The sequence below is a fragment of the Antechinus flavipes genome, chromosome 3 (assembly GCF_016432865.1).
Source record: "Antechinus flavipes isolate AdamAnt ecotype Samford, QLD, Australia chromosome 3, AdamAnt_v2, whole genome shotgun sequence".
NCBI lineage: Eukaryota > Metazoa > Chordata > Mammalia > Dasyuromorphia > Dasyuridae > Antechinus > Antechinus flavipes.
Window position 1 is genome coordinate 533,318,075 of NC_067400.1, and position 23,913 is coordinate 533,341,987.

At 34.1% G+C, this 23,913-nt stretch overlaps 1 protein-coding gene across 4 annotated transcripts in view; it reads right to left on the minus strand.

The window, feature by feature from the left end:
- Window positions 1–23,913, minus strand: part of DLG2 (discs large MAGUK scaffold protein 2) — a 2,591,935-nt gene that overhangs the window by 2,282,608 nt on the left and 285,414 nt on the right. For all 4 annotated transcript variants that reach the window (XM_051987236.1, XM_051987235.1, XM_051987234.1 and 1 more), the window contains exon 3: window positions 1,567–1,715. In XM_051987236.1, coding sequence (XP_051843196.1) covers window positions 1,567–1,715 — 149 coding nt within the window. The remainder of the gene's footprint in view (window positions 1–1,566; window positions 1,716–23,913) is intronic.

Genomic DNA, 23,913 nt, shown 5'->3' on the forward strand with positions numbered 1-23,913 from the left:
CAGAGAATCTCTTTATACTTTAAATTCTGCTTTGTATTTTTTCCATCACAAGAGCAAACACCTTTGATGAGCATATAGTTCTTTATTTTATGTCACATGATATTTATGAGCAGAAAATTATTGACTAGATTTTTATTGCTATATATTAATTTTTGGAAGGAAAGAATGACTTCTCCATAATACCTATATAGTCATTCATCTCTTACTTGACTATCTCTAATGAATGGAAATCAATTACTTCCTATGGTAATCAATGATGATGATAAAAATTATATTAATTATTATATTTATATAATGCTTTAAGGCTTTCAAAACACTTTAAAATATTATTTCATCTTTGGTAGGTGCTATTATTAATTTATATATATATATATGTATGTATGTGTATATATATATGTATGTATGTGTATATATATATGTATGTATGTGAATATATATATATATATATGAAAATAAGGCGTCTAGGCTGACAAAGGTTAAGTAAATGACTTACCTAGGCTCTGTTACAGTCTGAGGCTAGATTTGAACTCAAATCTTCCTGACATATGTCCAGTGCTCTAATCACTATGCTATCAAACTTCCCCTTTTGTTTTGGAAAATTCTTATTGTAAAGAAATTTTTCTTTCCATCAATCCTAAATTTGCTCTTTGTGATGTTCATTAGTTGGTCCTACTACTATTTTAAATGGTCAAGAATAAGTTTAGTTCCTCTTTTACTTCTATCATCCCCTTTCACTTCTTTCAGTCTTCTCTGCTCCAGGCTAAAAACCCATCTTCAAATGGCATGTGCTTATGACCTCTGCAAATGATGTGGTTCATCAATTTCCTTCTTAAAATGTGTTCTCAAAAATAAACATAATCTTCAGATGAGTTCTATCCAAGGAAGATTATAGCAGAACTATAACCTCTCTACTCCACTATATTATTTCTTCCCTAATGCTTCCTAAATTCATATTCACATTTTATTGTCATATCACCTTTTTGACTTATGTTGAGATTGCATTCCATTAAAATCACTGTCTCTTTTCTGATGAATTACTTTCTAATCATGTTTCCCATATTGTATTTGTGTCCAAATAATCATCTTTCCTTGTATTCCAGCTAAAATTCATCTTATTAGAATCAGTTATGCTTTATAGTTTATTATTTTGGGGGGATCCTGAATCTCTCATTTGTATTACTAGAAAGCCCTAGAAATAACATCATATGACCCACTGTCACATACCAATAACATGCTAGTTAACATACTAATAATATAATTAAAAATAAAATGATGTTTAAAAATTAATCATAATCATATGACCTTCTAATGAGTTGAAAAAAGTAATCATTAGTGAAAAGAACTAATGAATTTTCCATCCACCTTCAAGCAATATCTGGACAACCACTTTTTGGAGATTCAGTATAGGAAAACTCTATTCAGATATGGGTTGGTTTAAATGGCTTTCTGTGTCTTTTTCAGCTCAGACACTCAGTCTCATAATTATTGGAATAATTATCATCATCACTATCATATTACTACCACTGTTACCAATAGATCACCAAATCATACAGTTTCAAAACTTACCTCAGCTGAAGTTTTTTGAAGACTTTCACGAGGTGACACAAGAAATGTTTTCCTTTCTAATTTCTCAGCAACTTGATTTGCTTCTTGTATTTTCTGTTCACAGGTTTTTTGAGAGTTTAACAATGTCACCTCATAAAATTCTTGAATATCTGAAAAGAGAATTTAAATAGGGAGAAATGGAGTTGATACACAAAGCTTCATAAATGTGCCATGCCCAATATAAATCAGCACATGTTGAAAATTTTAGTGATGAAGAGAACTAAGCAAAATTGAATCCCTGGGGGGAAACCAATATGGAAATTAAGGTTAACATATAACATGGGAAACCCTGAAATATTGTAATCCTAAAGGCATTGCCCAGTGATTATTAGATACCTAGTCAAAAGGCACAGGAAGGAAGCAGTTACACAAATTCATCTCCCAGGTTAAGTAAGATCTAAACAAATTAAAATGTTATCAAGAATATTAAATGATGGAACTTTCATACAAAAAGCAGGAATCTAATTTTAAATCATTTGGATTTGCATAGAAAAGTCACAAAAGGTGCTGTTTATATTCAAAACATCCAAATTATACCCAAGTAACCAAGAGAAGCAGTCAATTCACTACAAAAATTTGTAGTGAGTAGAATGTAGAAATAGAAGTCATGTAGATATGAATTTGACCCAGGTTGCTGAATATAGCTAATGCTGATAGAATAATAATTGGATTGACAAGAATCATTTAGATAAGCAAGAAGAAAGCAAAATCCAGAAAATGAGAGTTTTATATTGCTTTAGTATAATGTTTGGATTAAATGTAGTGGAAAAATGCTATCTCTTCAAGTTCTTCTTTTACACAAGTTTCACCGAACTTAGAAAGATTTGAGTTTAGTCCTGCCACAGATACTTATTAATTGTATGACACTGGTCAAGTCACTCAATCTCTACCTACCTCAGTTTTCTCCCCATCATCTGTAAAATGGGGAAGATAATAACACCCACCTTCCAGATTTGTACTGAGCATCAAATGAAATGACAAAGTATTTTATAAAATGTAAAACTCTATATAAATGCTATTAAAAATTGCATTCTGAAAAAAATAAAAAAAATTGCATTCTGATTCATTTTCATTACCTAGAAAACCCTATATAAATAATACCATAAGACCCATAATGTCATTACTGCCACTTCCCAATAATATATTAGTTATATACTAGTTAATAACATACAAATATAAAGAATAAAATTATATTTAAAAATAAATCATAATCACATCAACTTCAAACAAATTAAAACAAGGAATATTGGTTTAAAAAAAGGAAGAAAATATTAGTTTTCCCTTATATATTAACTCAAATCTATGTTGTATTTTATAACATTATCATGTATGATGTTTTAGCCTGTTTAATGTGTATTATTATGTATTTATTCCCATATTGTATTTATGTCCAAATAATCATCTTTCCTTGTATCCCAGCTAAATTTCATCTTATTAGATGTATTTATATGTATTAATATGTATCATGTATCACATATGATTTGAGGCAAGTAGACCAGGATCTATTGAGCATAATTACCAGATAAGGTTCAGATTCAATGACTCATTTAAGATTACATAAGCAGTTTCTAGGTAGAAACAAGACACAAGCCCAAATCTGCTGATTCCACATCAAAGTTCATAGTGGTATCTCAGTTCTCCCAGGTTTATCTAAGATCCTTGGATATTGACATCCCTACCATATCCGTGACTCACAACCAGACCCAACCCCTAGCATCAATTCCAATTTTAAACTCTCCCATCTTTCCTCTAGGAAAGAGACTTTATTTTAGCATCTACAATTATGTCAATCATTACTACTCCATATTTCCTTATGTCATGGGGTAGGAGAAGGATATTATATCAGATTTGGGGTCCCTTCATAATATCTTACTCTCTCCCTTTAAAGAAAAATGGTTATGAATAAAAAGAATTTTGCTGACTTAGAATTCCAGTATTATCTTCTTTATATCGATTTTCTTTCAGTAAACAATGATTCATAAAGCAGAATCAGCAATTTACCAAATTGAAGTAGAGAGTATATGTAAATTATCTGGACTTTTCTGTATGGCGACTAACACTAGGGATTTATAGAATGAGCTATGCATTATCACATTATGGATAGAATAAACATCATGTTTCAGTGTCAAAGTCCCAAAGGATCTGACCTTTGTCTTCATCAGTTTGTGAATTTTAATCTCCTTATTACCAGCCAGCCTCAAAAGGTGATGACATTCTAGCTCCATCGGCATTCAGCTTATACTACTGAGGGGAACATTAAGCAGCTCAAGCTGAAGTTTGACAGTGAAAAGCCTTGTGGTAGAATACAAAGACTACAGACCTTGGATTCAGAGAATCTGCATTCAAGATTTTATTTTATTTATTTACTATGTGACCCCTTCAATTCAATTCAATAACATATATGGTTTTATTCAAAACCCACCATACGCAGAGCACATTGATAAGTATTAGAGATACCAAAACAAAACAAAACACAAAGTAACAACAACAACAACAAAAAGCAATCAGGTCCTGGCCTAAACAATACCTGGTGGTTATATGAGTAGATCAAAGAGAATGGAAGGCAGAAATTTTTTATGTACAGAATTGACAAGACTTGGTAACAAATTAGACAAAAAGGGAAAAGGAGGTGAGGAAAGACAAACTAAATCTTCCAAGTTGCAAATCTCTGTGATTAGAAGAGTGATGGTGCCTTTAGCAGAAACAGAAATTTGAAAGAGAGATGTGTTTATAGAAGGAAATTAATGAGGTTTATTTTAGATATATTTTGTTTGAGACACTAATGGAACACACAGATAGTTATATGGACCTAGTGTTCAGAGAGATTAGGAGTGGATATATTGTCTTTTGATGATAACGAATCCATGGGAATTAATGAAATCCATTAAGAAAAGTTGTAGAGAGAAAAAAAAGAAACCCTGGGACAGAGGATTGTGAGGATCCATAGGCCTAGTAAAACTCAAATAAAATAATTGAAATCAAACACTTTGCAAACCTTAAAGCACTCTGTAAATGTCAGTTATTATTATTATTATTATTAACTAGTGCACTCCTGCTGTGGAAGCAGGAGTTAAATAATCTTTATAGAGCAATACAGAGATGTGTTGGCAAATGTTTAACAATTAGGCTCTCCAGAAAGAAAGAAAAAATATATGGACATACTTTTAAATTTTGCCTGAATTATTAAGAATTTAAGCTTAAACAATTAATAAAACAATAAATCAAGCCCTGATTTGTAATAGTTGCAAATATCTGAAGTTAAATTGCTCAAATGAAAATTTAACAATTGGTTCTCACAAGGCAGATAATGTTATCTCCTGGCAGGACCCATGATTTGGGGGCATGACATGTATGATGGTCCATCTTTCTGATGAAGAAAGGTAAGATAAATAGGAGAAGAACCCAGGAGAGGAAAAAGTTGTGAAAGCTAAGCAAAAAGAAAAATATTCAGGAAGAGGTAGTAGTCAGAAATATCAAGGGATCTTCTTCAAGGGAAGAAGAAGAATATCAAGGGATCAAGAAGAATTTTCTCAAGAAGAGAAAATACTTGTGCTTTTAGCAATTAATAATCACTAATAATCTTGAATTGTGCTATTTCAATAAAGCAGTGGAATCAGAAATCAGATTTTAAGAAATTAAAATTTTAGTAGGAAGGCAATGTAGATGGCTTTTATAGAAGTTTGGCTATGAAAGAAAGGAGAGCCATAGGATGATACCTTGAACAAATATCTCTAATTTCTCTAAAGCCTCAGTTTTCTAAACTGTGAACTAAAGACAATAAAGTCTATTCTTATTTATTTTACAAAGATGAGATTATTGTAATATAGAGGATTTTTTTAAAGTACATGTTTATGCGAATGAATATTTTCCCCTTTAAAGTTTCCTTTAAGCTTCTTTCCCTATACCCAATGGCCACACTTATAGGCCTCATAGTAGTAGTCTCACAATGCCCAAGGGTCTCTATCCACCCCCACCCTTCAGGATAGTTTCTTTCTTTCAAAAGAACTCTTCTTCAGCTGTGTCCTAGTTCTTTTTTTTCTATGAGTTCTTGTACTTCAAGGTCCAAAATCTTTCTCCATGGTCTTCCACCTACCATAATTATACAAGACTATTGAGGAAGAGGAGGTAATTTCATTCAGCACTAAAATTCTTTGCTTTAACTCTCTAGATTGTCAATGGACTTAGGAGGAAATGGAAAAGAAAAATTATTGTCTGAGATGTGAAAGAAAAAGGTGATGCTTAGAAATAACAAATACTAGATAATATTTCCATTGAAATGGAAAATTTTAAGATTAGCTAAACATAAAGATATGAATGCAACTTGTATATGGCATATATTAAATGATCTGAAAGCTGTTTTTGAAATTACAGCCCACAAAAAATTTTAATAAAAAATTTTTATGAGATGAAAGGACATCTTGTTTACCTCAGTAGGTACAAGCTAGAGAAATGCAAGATATTATTAATGCAAATGAGAGATCTTTTATCAGCTCTTCTTCTCCCAAACCACTACCAGGTGTGAGTTATTTTATATCTAGCAGATAATTATAACTCAATTCCATGTCAATCACTCAGGATTCAGGGATATTCTAAAATATTCTTATCTTACAAATTATCCCTCTTAGAGGGATGACTCAACAATAATCCTGAAAGAAGAAAAATCTATTTCCTTTTCATGGGTGTGTAGTTATCCCCATTCCTCTTGTCAGAAAACACTTCTATGAAGACATACTTTGTGACTCTAAAGCACTATATAAAAATAAGTCATTATTAAAATAAGTTACTATTATTAAGGCACTAATTAGTCATATGTCTTTGGACTTTATCTGTAAAATGATAGGGTTCAGTTAGAAGATTGCTAAATTCTCTTCTAGCATTATGACTCTACTAAAACAAGAAGGCATGATAGTAATAACATTTAAATTTTAAGATTTGACAAGTTACTTACAAACATTATTTCATTTGATTCTTAAAGCAAACTTTTAGGGTAGCTGCTATTATTATTGTCATTTTATGGACAGGGAAACATGGGCTTGACAGAGGTTAAGTGATTTTACTCGGAGTTACATAGCTAGTATGCATTGATAGGTTGTGAATTCTCATTTTGGCAAATCCAAGTTTGGTATTCCATGCACCATAATTCTTTGAAATGGAAAAAGGGAGATCCAGGTCAAGGGACAATGATAGTGACAGGATCATGGGAGTAGCAGCTATAGTTGGAGGAAAGGAAAATGCCCCAATTTAATATCCTAGAATAAAGTCTCAATTCTTCCTATCCAGTTATGATTCTTCTTTAGGTACTGCTAGTACTATCAATAAAACTTGGTATTGTAGAAGAAAGAAAAACAACAATCCAAATGGTCACATTATATCTTAATAGAAATAATATAAATGTTAAAACCAGAACTGATCATTTTATTACACAGGGTATGTTTCAGCTCACCTGGCTTCAGAGGAAGGGGGAATCAAAGTTAAGGGTTATCTTCAAGAAATCTTCACAGCTATTAACAAGAACACTTCATCTAATCTCAGCTACACAGTTGTTGGTTCAAGCTATTCCATTTCTATCAGAAAAAAAAAAATCTAACAAAATGTGAGTTTGAACTCCTGAGAAAACCTCCTTCAGTTTCACAAATCCCAAGGTGATGCTGAGATGATTCTATGCCCAATATGCATTGCTAAAGCTCAGATGTGATGAGATTCCACGCAGAAGTTTCTAAAGATTGCTCTGTAGGTGTCATTAGCTTTTTAGATTGCTCTTTTTAGATTGTATCATACCAGGCACAAATGGAAACTAATAAATGGTTTTTGATGATATTGGCTCAGAAATGTATATTTTTAAGGATTAGGAGGCCAATACAACTTTTTTTTTTGCATTTAAGATAAACCTGCTGAGACCACACTCAGAGACTTGAATGGATCTGTTTTCTAATCAATGTGGAAGTAACTGTATTGGGCAGAAACCAGCCTATGATTGTTAAATTTTCAGTGTATTTATCTCAGAAATAGACCAGCTCTACAAATCTGGATTATTTTGTTGATTATCTAAACTTTAAGAATGTGGTAGAGAAAATGTTGGTAACAAAAACAGATTAACTTAAAATTGTATTATATACATTTTACTCACTTATTTATTTGTAATGGTAGTTAAACATTTACCAGCATACCCTGAAAACCACTTACCTACCCACCCTAACCAAATATTAGCCAGGTACTTCCAAAAATTTACCACTAGGGTACATGCAATGAACTGAATTTTGAAATAATTAAAAGTGTTCTAATAAGGCTCCTTATTTCTCTTTTTTCTCAAAGAGGACAATAACTTCAGGGAGGTTAGGCCATGACATGCAAGTGAATTGGAATTAAGTGATGAAAAGCTGGGCAAGGTCATCTGCCTCACTTTCTCCTCCAGAACCATCTGGGTTCAATGGCAATATATAGATCAAAATGACTGAATATGGCCCTGGATAAGGAAAAGCCTTCTAGGCCAAAGAAACAGCCATGGGGAAAAAAACACAAGGATGAAAGATAAAAAGCCATCTATGAGGAACAGCAAGTTAAGCCACTTTAACTACAATGAAAAATGAGTAAAGAGATACATAGTAGAAATCTGGAAAAGTCTACTGGAACTACATAGTGAAGAGCTATTAGTACTAAATCCAAGAGGCAAGAAATGGAGGGGGTACACTCTTGAAAATTATCGACATCTTTATGGATATTTTGTTTATGTGGGTTATCTACCAATATTTATCACATTTTACATTAAAACTGGCAAATTTCAAAATATTTATTTTAAAATAATCCATTTCATATTAATATAAGAACATATTTTTTATGAAAAGTTACTATATTTTCCAAATTTAGCAAGAAGAGAAAGGAAAGAAACATTTATTAAGCACTTACTACATGCCCAGAATTGTGAGTTATTTCACAAATATTATTTCATTTAATCTTCACTACAACCCTAGGAATGCTTTTATTATCCCTATTTTATTTTTAAGTGAACTAAGAAAGTTAAGTGATTTGTCCAGAGTAACATAGCTAGTGATTTGGGTGAGATCAAATTGGAACTCAGACCTTACTAATGCCTAGCCCAGCACTATTTACTGCACCAACTGGCTGTAGCAGTTTTACTTTTTATTTTTTTTGCAAATATGAATTGCAAATTATTTTTGTACCATCAAAGCAAATGTCAACATAATTGTTCCAAGATAAACTATGAGATTCAAAAAAATTATTCTACACTTTGAATATTTTAGCAACACTTGTGTCCATTCCTGAACCTTCACAAAAAAGGTTTCCTTTGATGATTAGTGAGTGCTGAAATCAGATGAACATAAACAAAATGACAAGTCCAGTCATGTCTATAAAATCCTCCATTTCTAAGTCAGAAGTACAATCTGCAGAAGAAAAATCAATCCATCTTGATGTTTGTGATTAAATCTTTAATCATCTAGTCTCTGGAAAACTCCACTATACAACTGTTCATAAAAAATGAACAAAGGAGATAATGTCAATGCTATTATGAAAATAGTTTTGACCTCTAGGATCCCTGAGAGAATCTCAGAGATTTATAGGGATCCCTAGACCATACTTTGGGAATATATATACATATTTGTATATACATATGTATATGTGTGTATATATAATGTATACACACACACACACACACACACACACAAACACACACAGTTATTTCTTCCACTTTGGGGGAGGTGGGGGTATTAAGAGGATAGTGCCCTTGCAATCTGGAAACCCCATGTAAAACTACTTGGCCTTTCCTTCATACCAGAGAAAAATCTGAATTTTTTCTTTTTCTTTTAGGAGGTGCTTATAGACCTTACAATAAAAGTTTGGTTAAGGTTCTGTGTCATCTTCTGGCCTTTATGTGTTGTCTGTATCTTCCCCCAAACTCCTCCAAAATTCCTTTAACTTTGCCAATCCATGATATATCAAAATCATATAGGGAAAAAATCACAATGTAAAATAGATAACTATAATCTACTGTGGAATATGACTTGTAAAGCCCTGTCTATTCACTGTTAACACATTCCCTGAGGATACCTTTAAAATCAGTCAGTAAACTTTTATCAAGCACCTAAGCTGTGTTAGGCACTTTGCTAAGCAACCAGGTAGCACAATGGACAGAGAACTGTAGTTAGAATCAGGAAGAGTAATTCAACCTGGCTTCAGACTTACTACTACTAAGTAACTCTGGGCAAGTCACTTGACTTCTATCTGCCTCAGTTCTTCATCTTCAAAACAAACCCCCAAAATGAGAATAATAATAATAATGCCAAATATTGAGAGTTGTTGCCAGGATAGAATAAGAAAATACTTGTAAAGTGTAAAGGAGGATAACTCTAATGTAGTAGGTACTTAATAAAATGTTTTAGTTTGGTTTTTCCCTTCTTTTCCTTAACCTATTAATCACTAGGAATAGAAATAAATGTCAAAGATAGACCTTACCTTCAAGAAGTTCATAGCCTAATAGAGGAGACAATGTATAAAAACAAGCTAAAGACAAGATAGTGAATCTCATAAAAATTTCCATAGATGAGAAAACATGAAGGCCAGTGGTTTTTGATATTTTCTCATTCACCTTTCACAGTAAGGCCCTGGATCTTTTTTATGCCTTGGATATCTTCTCCTCCTTCAGATCTGTGTGCCTTGTGAATCAATTTTTTGGTGTTCTCAGCATCATGAATTCTCTGTCAGTAATCTCTCAATGTATACTTAATCTAACCTAGGTACTTATCCCATCTCAATTCTCTTTAATGCTATAATCCTATCTATAAGAATATCTGGGACTGTCATTCTGTCACACAACAAATCTTTAATCCTTGTTGTTGTTATTTTTCCTTCATTCTGGAAGAGGACCATGACATCAGAGTCATGTTATGACATGCGAGTGAATTGGATTTAAGTGAGGGAGGGCTGGGTAAGGTCACTTGCCTTACTTTCCCTTCCAGAGTCCATCTGGGTCCTGTGGCAAGATATAGATCAAGATAACTGGAGATGGTCCTGAATGAAATGAGACCTTGGCCTTTTTAAGCTCAGGACTTTAACAGGTCTCAATTTGATTGCAGTAGCACCCATTCAGTGATTAAAGCTAGGCAGCAATTAAGGCAAATAATCTCATCCTTCACCTAGTCCAAAAAAAAAAAAAAATCTAAATGAATGAATGAATCTAGGAGGGGAAGACCCTCAGGATTTCTGGCCAAAGCAGAAATAATTGCTTTTTACATTCAGTCTGAATCAATCAGGACCCAAAACAATGACGGAAGGGGGCTTGACCTTGAACCTATTAGTAGTCAATTAGAATTAAATGATTGCCATATAACAGTCATCAAACCTTGGCGGGGTATAAATAAAGGCTAAAAATGGCCTGCCATGAAGGAGCTCATATTTTAAGAACACTGTGATATTAGAATCCAAATGTAGTAGCTTTTCTTTTCTTGGTGGTAAAGTTTACAGATCTTTTTCTATTTTTATCTGTTCAATTCCAAGTTTGTTGTTTAGTCATTTTTCAGATGTGTCTAACTCTTCGTGATCCCATATGGAGTTTTCTTAGCAAGGATCCTGGAGTAGTTAGCCATTTCTTTTTCCAGTTCATTTTACAGATGAGGAAACTGAGGCAAACAGGATTAAATGATTTGTCCAGAGGCATACAGCTAGTAAATATCAGATTTGAATTCAGGAAGATGTCTTTTTGACTTTAGGCCCAGCACTCTAATTACTATGCTATGTAGCTGCCCAACTCCTTCCAGGTATATCATTTAAATGACCTTTGGATTACTCTGCTTAGTTGAATCGCTTGCCAGCCTTTTTTAAAATTGGTTTTATTCCCCACTGCTTCTCTCTGTTTCATAAGGTAATATTCCTCACAATTTTCCATGATTCTAGTCCCTAAGACCTCATAAAGTATTTTATATTCTAAACTGCTATTGTGCCTATCTATCCTCTCTCTCCATTTAGCAAGTAAGTCAAAGTCTGCCAAGTAGATGCTCTTTGGTTTTCCTAGTTATGAATGGATGGATGGATGGATGGATTTTAAAAATTAAGAATTTATTATGATGTAATTCCTATACCTATTCCCTTATTGCTATTATTGCTAGAATCAAATAAAATATTTGTAAAGTACTTAATGCAGTATCTGGCACTTAGTTGATGCTTTAAAAATGCTTGTTAATTGGATGGCCCCTCCCAGAATGTTTACTTTAAGGAAAGTACTCAGGGGAGCCATGCCTTCATTCCTTTCAAAGCTGAATTCCTGACTCTGAACTACCTTTACCATGCTCCTAGGTATATTTACTCTTCCACCAAGCCTACTTCCACTTCTAACCTCCATCCCAAGTTTTCAACTTGCTTTTGTTGTCTTCCCATATTAGAATGTAAGCTTATTGAAAACAGAGATTATCTTTCAACTTATATCTAATTTCCTGAACTTAGCATAGTGGCTAACACACAGTAAGTAGGTCCTTCAAAAATAGTTATTGACTTAACTTGGCTGAGAACACAGTACTCAGATTTCACATAGGAAGAATGACCAGGGTGAAAATGAAGAAGTAAAATACTAAAGATAAGCAATAGATCAAATTTCATTGTGAAATTAGCAGAGTCTACATCTAAAGTCCTTTTTTCTGTCTATATCTCATTTTTTATCATTAAAAAACTTATTTCAATAGCTTGGAATTGGATACTTGGTTGGTTGGGTTTTTTGAGACTGGATCTCCATATCTCATCCAGCCTGAAAAAGTATCTTAGCCACTTACAGGCCAGATTCCAGAAGCTTTGGCCTATTCCATTTCTGATCTGGGGCAGGTACAATCTCTTTAGGCTGCCTGGGGGCCTCCCTTCTCCCAAAAGCTTTCCATAGTGATGTCTGTCTTAGTAAAAACACCCAATCACCTTTAGCCCTACTAAAACTCAGAAATCCTGAACTCAAGTGATTCACCAGCAGTCAGCCTTCCCAATATCAGGAATGACTGACATAAGCTATCACATTCCATCCTGATAGAGAGGTCTAAATTGGATGTCATCTTTTTTCTCATTTTCATTTTTCCATATAGTTTGTACTAATTTTGTTCTTTCCTTTGACAAGTTGGCAAACAGATAGTTGGCTCAGGGATAACTCCCACATCAGTAACAAGTGGTTTCCTCTTAAAATGTAATCAGTTTTATTCTTTATAATATAACATAGTGCTCATCATGTCTAACACCTACCAATTTCTTTCTTAAAGAAAATATTCCTGATATATAGACATAAAGCTTCTGAGTAGTCTACATATGCTTCATTGGGTTATCTCATTTCTTTTTCCTGATTCATATTTTTCTGTATATTTCTTTCCATCTTTACTTATTCACAACTTTTTCATTGAAATTAATTAGATATCAAAATTTGTGTAGATTTAATCTAGAGTTTTTAATTAAGTTCGTCTTAGAGTTTCTCTACCCCCTTCATTCTCTGCGGTAGTTGTTGGCACATAAGCTGTAATTATTTTCATGGTGATCTTTTTGAAAACTTATAAGATGATCAGATATCCCATGAAATTCTGTTTCTTGTCTGATTAAACCAGTTTCAGCAATATCTTTATTTATCTCTCCAAGTAGAAGTTATTAGCTATCATTTACATAGCTATAACTTTCTTCATTATTTTTATTTCCATTACCATGAGAATGTCAGGACTTAGAGAATTCAGTTCCTCCAAAAGTGTTTTCGTACATATTATTATTGATCATGGGACAAGAATCATATATTTAGAGCACCAAAGATTATAGGGTCTAAAATGGATGTGATTCTTAATACCTTCTGATCCCTTTTAATCACAAAACAAAGTCACCTTTGTATGTTTACTACAGCAAACATTCGTTAAATGTTTACTATACCCTGGCATTGGACTAAGCACTGCAGATACAAAGGTACAAATTATAAAGGGACTGCCTACCTGCCAAGAGTTTACATTGTAAAAGGAAAGGGAATGGTATAAAGATATGTATATATCTAATATATCAAGATTTGTGTCACCCCCACTACAGCCACTATGATAGCAAGGAATTGGTCTCCTCTAAACTTTATTTCCCTTAATACCCCTGATTCCCTCACCTCTACCTGGAAATTAAATTTCCATCTTTGGACTTGGAATTCATTCTTGCTCTTTTAAGTGCTACTATGTGCAGAGGACTGGAGGTGATACCAAAATTATACACTGACTCTACCTTCAGGGAAGGAGGTAAAACAATCACTGTTAAATTAAAAAGACCATTTCATCCAGGGCCATCTTCAGTCGTCTTGATCTATATCTTTCCACTGCACCCAGATGACTCTGGAGGAGAAAGTGAGGCAGGTGATCTTCTACAGCCTTCCCTCACTTAAATCCAATTCACTTGCATGTCAAGGAATCACTTGGTCCTCTTTGAGAAGGAAGGACAAACAACCACAACAATCCTTAGCACCAAGATCAAGGCTCTCTTCTTGAAGTCATTGTATTACTTTGTATGTGTTTTGTATTAAATTCCCTATGCATATGGTGCAATCCCCATGTAAGAATAGAATGTAAATTCCTAGAAAACAGTCTATTTTATGTCTTTATACTTTTCACAGTGTCTGGCATTTACTGGTGCCTAATAAGAGTATATGTACTTGAACCACATAGAATATCTAGATTACTGCATTTTCTCATATTTGTTGTACACAATTAAGTGTTAAATTGTGTGCTGCTGATTGTAAATGCTTTAGGAGTTCAGGGGAAAGAGTGATTATTTTATAGAAAAAGTAGAAGATAAACTGGACCTTAATAGTATGCAGAATTAGAAAAGTAAAGGAAGGAAAGAAAATCATTATAGGCTAACAGCATGAACATGAATAAAGGAATCAGCAAAGTCTATCTTGGAACAGTGAGGATGATGGTCTGCCTAGGACCATAGCTTTGGAGCTAAAAGTATCTTTGATATCCAACCTTCTTATTTTACAAATTTTACTAAGGCTCAGAGAAAATAAATGACTTGCTCAAAACCATACAGATCGTAAAGAGCAGAGATGGGATTTAAATCCATCTATGCTAATGATGGATTAAACATAGCTCTAATACCATAAACCTAACGCTAAAACCAGCACTTCCTCATTATATCATGACTGATACCAGAAGGTGGGAATGTGTCACTGACCATTACAGAATTGCAGAATCATCTAATAAAAGAGTTAAAAGGGCTTAAGGAAATGGTTTCAGTCCACAAAGAGAAATTTAGAATGTTAGATATAGAAGGTACTTAACTCAGAATGTTAGAACACACAACATAGAACATTTGACCTGGAAAGGACTTGAAAGCACAGCATATTAGAGCTAGATGGGGCCACAGAGATCAAACCAAAGAACTCCCTAATTTTCTAGACTATAAAACTTAACCTAGAAGAGAGACTGCCTTGTTTGCAGAAGAACAGAGTAGAAAGAAATAAGCAATTCAATTCAGGAACTTATTACAAAAAGTCTTAAAAACTCAGGAATATGAGTTTAATCTTAATTGAGCACTCTAATTAATGGAGATTATGCTATATTTTATAATTAATTCAAATTTCCAATTTATGGATAAAGAACAACTTATGGATGAACTTACTGATGAATGAGCAGCAATCAGCTCCCAAGGATCTTTATGTTCTTACTATATAGAAGTAGGTGGGAGAATTCAGACACACTTATAAAAAGAACTGCAAACTGAAAGGTTTTTTTTTTCCTCTGTCATTGCAAGGCATGCTGTTATGACACCCTGAAGAGTTGGAAGAGGTTTTATTTACACCAAGGACTCAATGGTAACGCAAGAAAGTACATGTTTTCCCCAAAAGTACTAAAAGTTCATCTCTTCTTATGTGCAACATGAAATGTGAAGAGCTACTTAACAGCAAACTCAACACCCAGTGTCAACTAAGCAGGAGGAGCACTCTGTGTATCCCACTGATCCTCTATAGGAGTAATTTACAAAGGGAGAATGTCACTTCTTAAACTGGTACTGAACCAGGAAACCAGAGCAGATGTCTCAGCTTCAAAAGAATATCTTGATTATCAATGTTCCAGTTTACCTGAAGGTTCAGTTTTACCTTTGATTTTGTAGATTTATTAGAAATATTTCCTCCATTTACTGGTATGGCTAAAAAGTCATTTATTTTTATCATCATTTCATTTACTCTATATTTGTACACACACGCTGTTTTGCATTAGAATATAAATGAGTGCGTGTTCCCTTCACAGTTATGGACGCAACCTTTGCTTATGATGATAGAAACAAGTGATAAAAATCACTACTTAACAATCAATCAGCCAATCAGTATTTATTAAGTAGCTACTATGTGCTAAGAACTGAGAATACAAATACCAAGAATGCAAAGATCCCTACTTGAAAAGATTTCATATTTTTATACAAATGTAGGAAAGAAATCACTTCTGATTTGTTATCTGGTCCTGGCCAAGTCACTTTATTTTTCCATACTTTAAACAATTATCTTACCAAGATAGTAACTTATCAAGAAGTTGTTGATCTGCATCTTAAAAGGAGTTTCCTAATATGCCATGAGTTCCTTATACTAATGAAATCATGAACCTTTGAGTTCATTTCAAAGAAAATAAAAATGATGGTGAATGTTTTTAAGCTTAGAGTTGTTTTTCAGTTGTACCTGACTCTTTGTGATCCCATTTTGGGGTTTTCTCAGCAAAGATACTAGAAAGTTTGTCATTTATTTCTACAGTTTATTTTACAGATGAGGAAACTAAGGCAAACAGAGTTAAGTGACTTGCTCAGGGTCACACAGCTATTGTCTGACACTAAATGTGAAGTCTTTCTCACTCTATATCCACATGCTATCCACTGTGCCACCTACCTGCCCTTAAAGCAATTTTTTTTATATATTTGGCAAATGAGGACTCTGGTTTTGCTCTGAAATTGGAATTTAAAAAGATAAATGCATGTAGATTGAGTTTATAAACAACAGCAATAATTAAGCTAACGCCAGAGCAATCAAAAGCCTCCCTTACCTGTTATAAACACTCCTTTGCACGCTGCTTGATCCTCCCTTTCTAACCTCAGTTAATCTTGTGATGCTTAGATAGTAAGAAGCTGACAACTGGGATCCCTGTGTCAAACTAGAATGGCCATGTTTAACAGCTGTCCTGTACATTGAAAGATAAGGTCACTTTTGTGTTATCCATTTCTTAAAAGATAAATACATTTTATCTTGCTTCACTTAGCAAAATACCAACCATCATCTCTGAAATACAGAATCTTGGAAGAAGAAAAAAAAAAACCATAAAGATTACCTAATAAGGAATATTTTTGTTGAATCATTTCATAGATTTGACAGAAAAAAACAGTAGCTTAATTTAGTTCAAAATACCTTTTGGTGATTATAGAAATAAGTTCTCTAATGGTATCAGAGTCCATGTAGTTTCCTTTTCTTTTGCTGAGGGAATTTTTTAAAATCATGTTGATCTTTTCCTGTAGACTTTTATGTCCTTATAGATTTTGCTCAGTCTCCATACTTTTTACCTTCCTGTAGCTTTCCACACTGTCAATCAACCTCTTCTCCTTAATACTTTTTTTCTCTAAATTTTTGTGATACTGCTTTCTCCTGATTTTCCTCTGATTTATTTGATCTTTCCTCAGTTTATTTTGGCTGATTTGTCTATATCACACCTGCTAAAAACTAAGGGTATCCCAACATTCTGTTCTGAACATTCTTTTCATGTGCTCTTATATTATTTCATCTGGTGATCTAATCATAACAAATATATTATCATCATGATATGTACAGATATAGATATAGATATATGTATATCTGAGATAATTCTCAGATTGATCTCTCTCCTGACCTCTAGTCTTTCAACTCCAATTGCCTATGAGCAGTCTGCGCCATAGTCATCTTAAATTTAACATGCCCAAACAGAAGTCATCAACTTTCCAACCAAAATCTTTTTTCCCTATTACTCTCAAGGATAACATCATTTTTTTCCAGCGGCCTGGGCTCTCAACTCTAGAGTCATTGTTAATACCACATCAATCTCTTTTACCCCTTCTATATCCAGTTTGTAGCCAGGTCACATCAGTTCTATCTTTACAATATCTCTTGAATATGCCCCTTTCTCTCCTATGATAGTTACTACCATGCAGACCCTTATTACTTCACATCTGGACTCTTGCAATGACCAGATATTTGTTCTTCCTGCCTCAAGTCTCTCCTCATTCTAGCTTCCAAAGTGATTTTTCTAAGGTAAATACATGATAGATAGATAGATAGATAGGTGTGTATTTATATTTTTTATGCATTATTATGTATATGTCTATGTTTGTGTGTATGTATGTATGTATGTATATAGCATCATGCAAACCTTAAAGTGTAATTGCTGTACAGATGTCATCTATAATCATTAAGAGGATGTCTGACCAATTATTCCCCTTCCCATTTAAACACAGGTAGTTTCCTATTACCTCCAGGATCAAATATAAAATCCTCGTTTGGCTTTTATAGTACTCCATAAGCCGATGCCTATCTTCCAGTCTTCTTATACTTTATTCCTTTTCACATCCTCTATGATTCAGTAACATTAGGATCCTTGCTGTTTTTCACACATTGTAGTCCATCTCTCGCTGGACACTTTTGTTGATTGTCCCCATATCCAGAATGCTCTCCCTCTTAACTTTCATTTCCTGACTTCCATGATTTCCTTCAATTCTTAGATAAAATCCCATTTTATACAAAACTTTCTATTCCCCCTAAATGCTAGTGGTTTCTCTCTAAAATTACCTAGGATCTACCTGGTATACATTTTGTTTTTACATCACTGTTTGTGTGTTTCTCTTCCATGAGACTGTGAGATCCCTAAGATCATGATTTTTTTTTTTTTGTCTTTCTTTATATCCGAATCACTTAGCAGAGTGCCTAGAACATGGTAAGCACTTAATAAATGTTTTTTGGACTGACTGATTAATTTTATCAGGGACATATTATGGGACATAACCTCAGGAGACCCATCCAAAATATGACATTTTCTACAATCCCTTTCTGCCCCACATAGAAAGGACCTTGCTACTATTGTAACCCTCTATATACCACTGTTTGTTTAAACTGTTGTTGTAATGGGCTGAGGCTTGAGTTGATGCACTGAGGTCCCAAGCACATGAGGCTAAATAGTAATTGGACCATACTCTATTAATATATAAGCTTGGAGAAAGAATGGCCCCCACCCACTCTTTGTGCAAGTCCTGATGTGTTGTATAGGAAATGACGATTTTGGTGGGTGGAGACAGGGGAGTGGAAAGGGAAGGGGAGGAGAGACTTTTGGGATTGCCATTGCCGCAGCTGGCTCGGCTCGCGTCTCTCTCTGTTAGCTGCCTTCCTGTCGCAACTGCCTATATTTGCTATCGCAATCTTTCTTGCCTATATTTGCTATCGCAATCTTTATTCACCTCTTCACTTCAATAAATATTGAAGATTTTCCCCTTAACCTGAATTCCTGACTCCGGCTGATTTTAAATACGCGGTCATTACATGTTGTTACAGTAACTATTACATTATGACTTATTTTCATGTTTGTCCTATCTTTCCAAATAAGAGAAGTAAGGCTGTGAGGGCATTTCAGTCATCTTCATTTCCCTTTATAATGCTTAATATATATTAATTATATTTAATGATAGTCCCTAATGATAGTTTAATAAATGTGCTTTAAAAAAAAAAAACTGAGTTCCTAAGGAACCTCTTGAGAGCAAGAATCAGTCTTTTGTATTTCTTTGTATCCCAGCAGTTAACCCAATTTCTGGAAAAGAATAAGCATTTAATAAATGCTTGTTGACTGAATGAATGAATAATGATTCAACAGAGACTTCACCTATGTAAATAATAAATCCCAACATTAACCAAAAAATGAGTGTAGGAACTATTTTTGAGGAAATGGGAAGACATGTCCTAAAAAACAAACACATACTGCCTCTTTATCACTCTGTGAGGACATTTCTGCCCATCCCTGAATGTGAATTTTCCTATCTATTGATTGTTTCAGCATGGATAAACATGCATAAGACTGAGATCAGTGTCCCATCATGCCTTTCAGTACTCCTCAAAATACACTCCTAGATCGGCTCAAATACTTTCAGTTATAATCATGGAAACAACCAACAGAAACACTGACTGACTTCAAGAGAAAGTGAAATATCAAAAGACCTGGCATGCTATGGTCTATCTATATGGTCACAAAGAATCAGGCCCAACTGAATATCAATAGCAAAAATAGTGCACAGGGCAAGAGAATTAGAGACAAAGATGGGGACCCACCACTTTCTAACAGTCACTGATTTCATCTATGCATCTACATCCTGGCCAGTACAGGAGGATTTCTCCTTTCCCTTAGATGCCTCAACTACTGAGGTTTCATCAAGCTCTATTAAGTCTTATTATAGCGGAAAAATTTACAGATAATTCAAGAGACAGAACACACAGATTCTGGCACTATTTCACTATATTTCATATAATTTCATTTATGTCTGAAATGTGAATGTCCTCAGTACCCTCATGTCAGACAAGATGGTTTCTTGAATCCAAAAAGCTCTTCTATCTCCAAAATCCTATGATTTCTTTATTTATTTCAAATGAACAGAATCTCTATAGAAAGATATATAAATCTGGTTAGAGGGATAGGGATGCTACAAGAGACAGTGGATTCCCACTTTCTCTGAAGAAGACTTTTAAAACAAGGGAAGTAATCAGAGTGGAACAGATCAGGAGAGAGACAAGTTTCTGCCAATTTCATGCTGTACTTAGGAGCATGGAAACTGATCACCAGACGCTAATGAAACAAGAAATCACAAGTCCTGAACAGCTACAGTTACAAGGTGATGTTGCCAAGAATATTAGAACACATCCCTCAAGTCCACAAGTATAAAGAAAGTTTTCTTTGCCTTTCGGAAATGTCATTTCTTCAAGATTCAACTCTCATCTCTGATCCCCAAACATATATATAATATATGTGTGCATATGTATATGTGTGTATGTGTAGAATTACATGTATATTATGGATATGTGTGGATATTGTATGCATGTATTGTGCTATTTATGAATATGTGTGTTACATGTGTACCCTGAATGTATAAGTATGTGTTGCATGTATATTGAGTATGAATATATAGTTGTGTGCTTATGTATATATTACATGTTATATGTATGGTGTGTGTTTGTATGTATGTGTGTATGGTGTGTGTATATATGTATGTGTGTATATATATATATATATATATATATATATATATATATATATATATCCATCCCTGACTTCTCTCCACCCTGCAAATACCTGCCTACACACCACATCTATTGAACAAAGGTTTTTATCTGTTCCCCTAAAATTACTCAATTGTTCTTGATGCTACCACTCATACAGTCTCTCAGTTTGAAAAATTTTAAAATCTTTAATGCTTCCCCCCGATCTAAGAACCAATAAGTTACCAAATTCAGTTAATAGTGCCTTGGCCCAAATTCTATATCTACTCTCTCATTTCCATCCATTTCTAAAGCCTTAGTTCAGACTTTTTCTATTATTGATCCAGATTATTTGAAAAGATTCTTCCTAATAGTTAAACAGTCAGCCTTTATTTGTTAGGTGCCCACTATATGCTAGGCACTGTGCTAAATGCTACAGGTGTTCCTTATACTATTTTCCATTCATCCCTCATCCATACCAATGGTAGGCCTCCATTCTTGGCATATAAATCAAGTAATGACACTTCTGTACTCAAAAAAATTTTGATGAGCCTTCTATCTGTCTAACTATACTACTATGCACAAGGCACATGAAAGTATGGCATGGTAGAGAGAGCATCAAGTTTGTAGTCAAATGGATCTGAGCTTGAATCACTTCTATGACACATACTTTGTGACCACAGGCAAGACACTTAGGCTCACAATGACCAGGCAGCTCCCTGAGACAAAATTATATAATTTCTGATCTGCATTGGAGGAAGTTTCCACCCTGATAAAGAACATTTTATTCTTTCTTTGTTGTCTGATTCTAAACATTGGCCCTACTGCACCATTCCAACTTTCCTCCTTGGATTCAGTACTCTAAGTCAAACTAGTCATGTCCCTATGCACATCCTTCAATGTCTAGGTTTTTGCTTATGCAGTTCCCTGTGCCTTAGATGCCATGTTTCCCTCTCCCTATTGGATACTCATCCTTTAAAGATAATTCAAATGCCTTACTCTTCAGAAAACCTTCCTTGGTCCCCCTGGTCAGCAATGATCTTCTTCCCCCTCAAACCTTGCTTGTCTTGCAAGTCTCAGAAGCATTTATCAAATTCTTTGTGTACCATACTTATTCATGCTTCATGAGTTACGAAGGCAAAAGAATTTATCATCCAACGACCAAGTGACCTGTAAGAAGCCTCTCCATACTTAGGCAGTTCTTCAAATAGAACAGTTAATCTTTTACTGGAACTGTATTTACATTGCCCTTTTCATTGTGGTTGAAGTTGTCAGATCTTAGAATTTGCTGACATGGCCTTGAAGAACCTAGGATCACTTCTGTGCCAAGTTAAGGTAGCATAATGCTGTATTGGTGCTTATGAAATGTATTTTTTTTTTTTTTTTTTTTTTTTTTTTTTGCTATAGGCAATTGGGGTTAAGTGACTTGCCCAGGGTCATAGAGCTAGAAAGTGTTAATTAAGTATCTGAGGTCAGATTTGAATTCAGGTTCTCTTGACTTCAGGGCTAGTGCTCTATCCACTGCGCCACCTAGCTGCCCCTGAAATGTATTTTTTTTAAAAGATTTAATCATATCTAGTATTTTATCTTGCATATAGATATATAGATATCCTGTAGAGCATCTATGGAAAAATTATGTAAAATAAGAATGAATGGATTATGTTTTATTCTAACATCAAGAAAATGTCCATATTGATGAGAGCATAGCTCCCTAGATCCCAAATGAGAGTTTCAATCTATATGACCTTAGGCAAGTCATCCCACTGCTTGAAGCTCCAGGTTTTTTTTGGGGGGGGATGTTTTTCTTAAAATGAGAATAATAATACTCACCTTGCATACATCATGGGACTATGATGAACAAAATAAATCCAAAAAATACCGGGCAGCCAGATATTGCTATTGTCATATCTATGCAGTCCTTTATAATTTAAAAAGTATTTTCATATCCATCATCTTAATTGATCAATCAATCAATTAAGAATTATTTATTGAACATTAAAGCAAGTGATGGAGATACAAAGAATGAACTATCTTTACACAGAAGTAAACAATGATTGAGTGACTTTGCAAGGCCACATAGCAGTTGAATAGCAAAGATAAGACCAGAACCACATCTTCTGATTCTAAACTCAATGGTTTTTCAACCATTCCATCCCATTCCATCAAGATGTCATTCTCTTAAGCTGCTCTCTGATGATTTGATTTCACTAATGGTGACAGATAATGTTGTGGAGGAGAGATACTGGACCTTCTCCTCATCTCCCATCAACAACTTACCCATGAAAATGAGCCTCAGTCTTTCTTTTCCTCACCATTTGTTCTTTCTCATTTTACATAAAGATTTATCTGGAGGCTCTAACCTTTTGGGTAATAAAACATCAGAAGAGTGAGTCTCCAGAACCTCATAATCAAGTCCATCCTAGGTTTTGAAACCAATTCAGAATGAATGATTCAATAGGAATGAGGGACCAATCAATATGACATTTGGGCCAAAACCAGTATTAGCCAAGCTAAGTACTCATCCAGAATTCATACCATATCTGGACATGAACTAGATGGGGCCAATGCTATGAAGCAAGCTAAGTCTAAGCTCATTCTACCTCGAGACCAAGATGATAAAGAAGAAAATGTGCCCCCAAAATGTTGAGGGGGGAGGAATGTTGCATTTTGGTTCCTGTTATATCTATAATGTAAATGTACCTTAGTTTAAGCTTGGAGGAAAAAAACCCATATCCTATATATTGACTGTGCATGGACAAAGAACTATGAATGAATTAAAAACAAGCCTTCAAATTGCATTGGTTGAGAATAAAAGTTCTTATTTCTTTTTATTGCTGAGTGCTTTTAATGATGCCCAAGTTTCTGTCCTAACAAATGTTCATTTCTTAAACAGTAATATTCTAATGGTAATCTTTAAAGGTTGTAATCCATTGAATATTACAGTCTTAAAGACAACTAAAAAATAAAAATGTTCCCAGAAATATCAGGAGTAAAGACCTTTAATAAGAAAAACAAGGTCTTGAATTATTGAAATCACATAGCTTATTAATAGTGTAGAAAGAAGGAAAAAATGA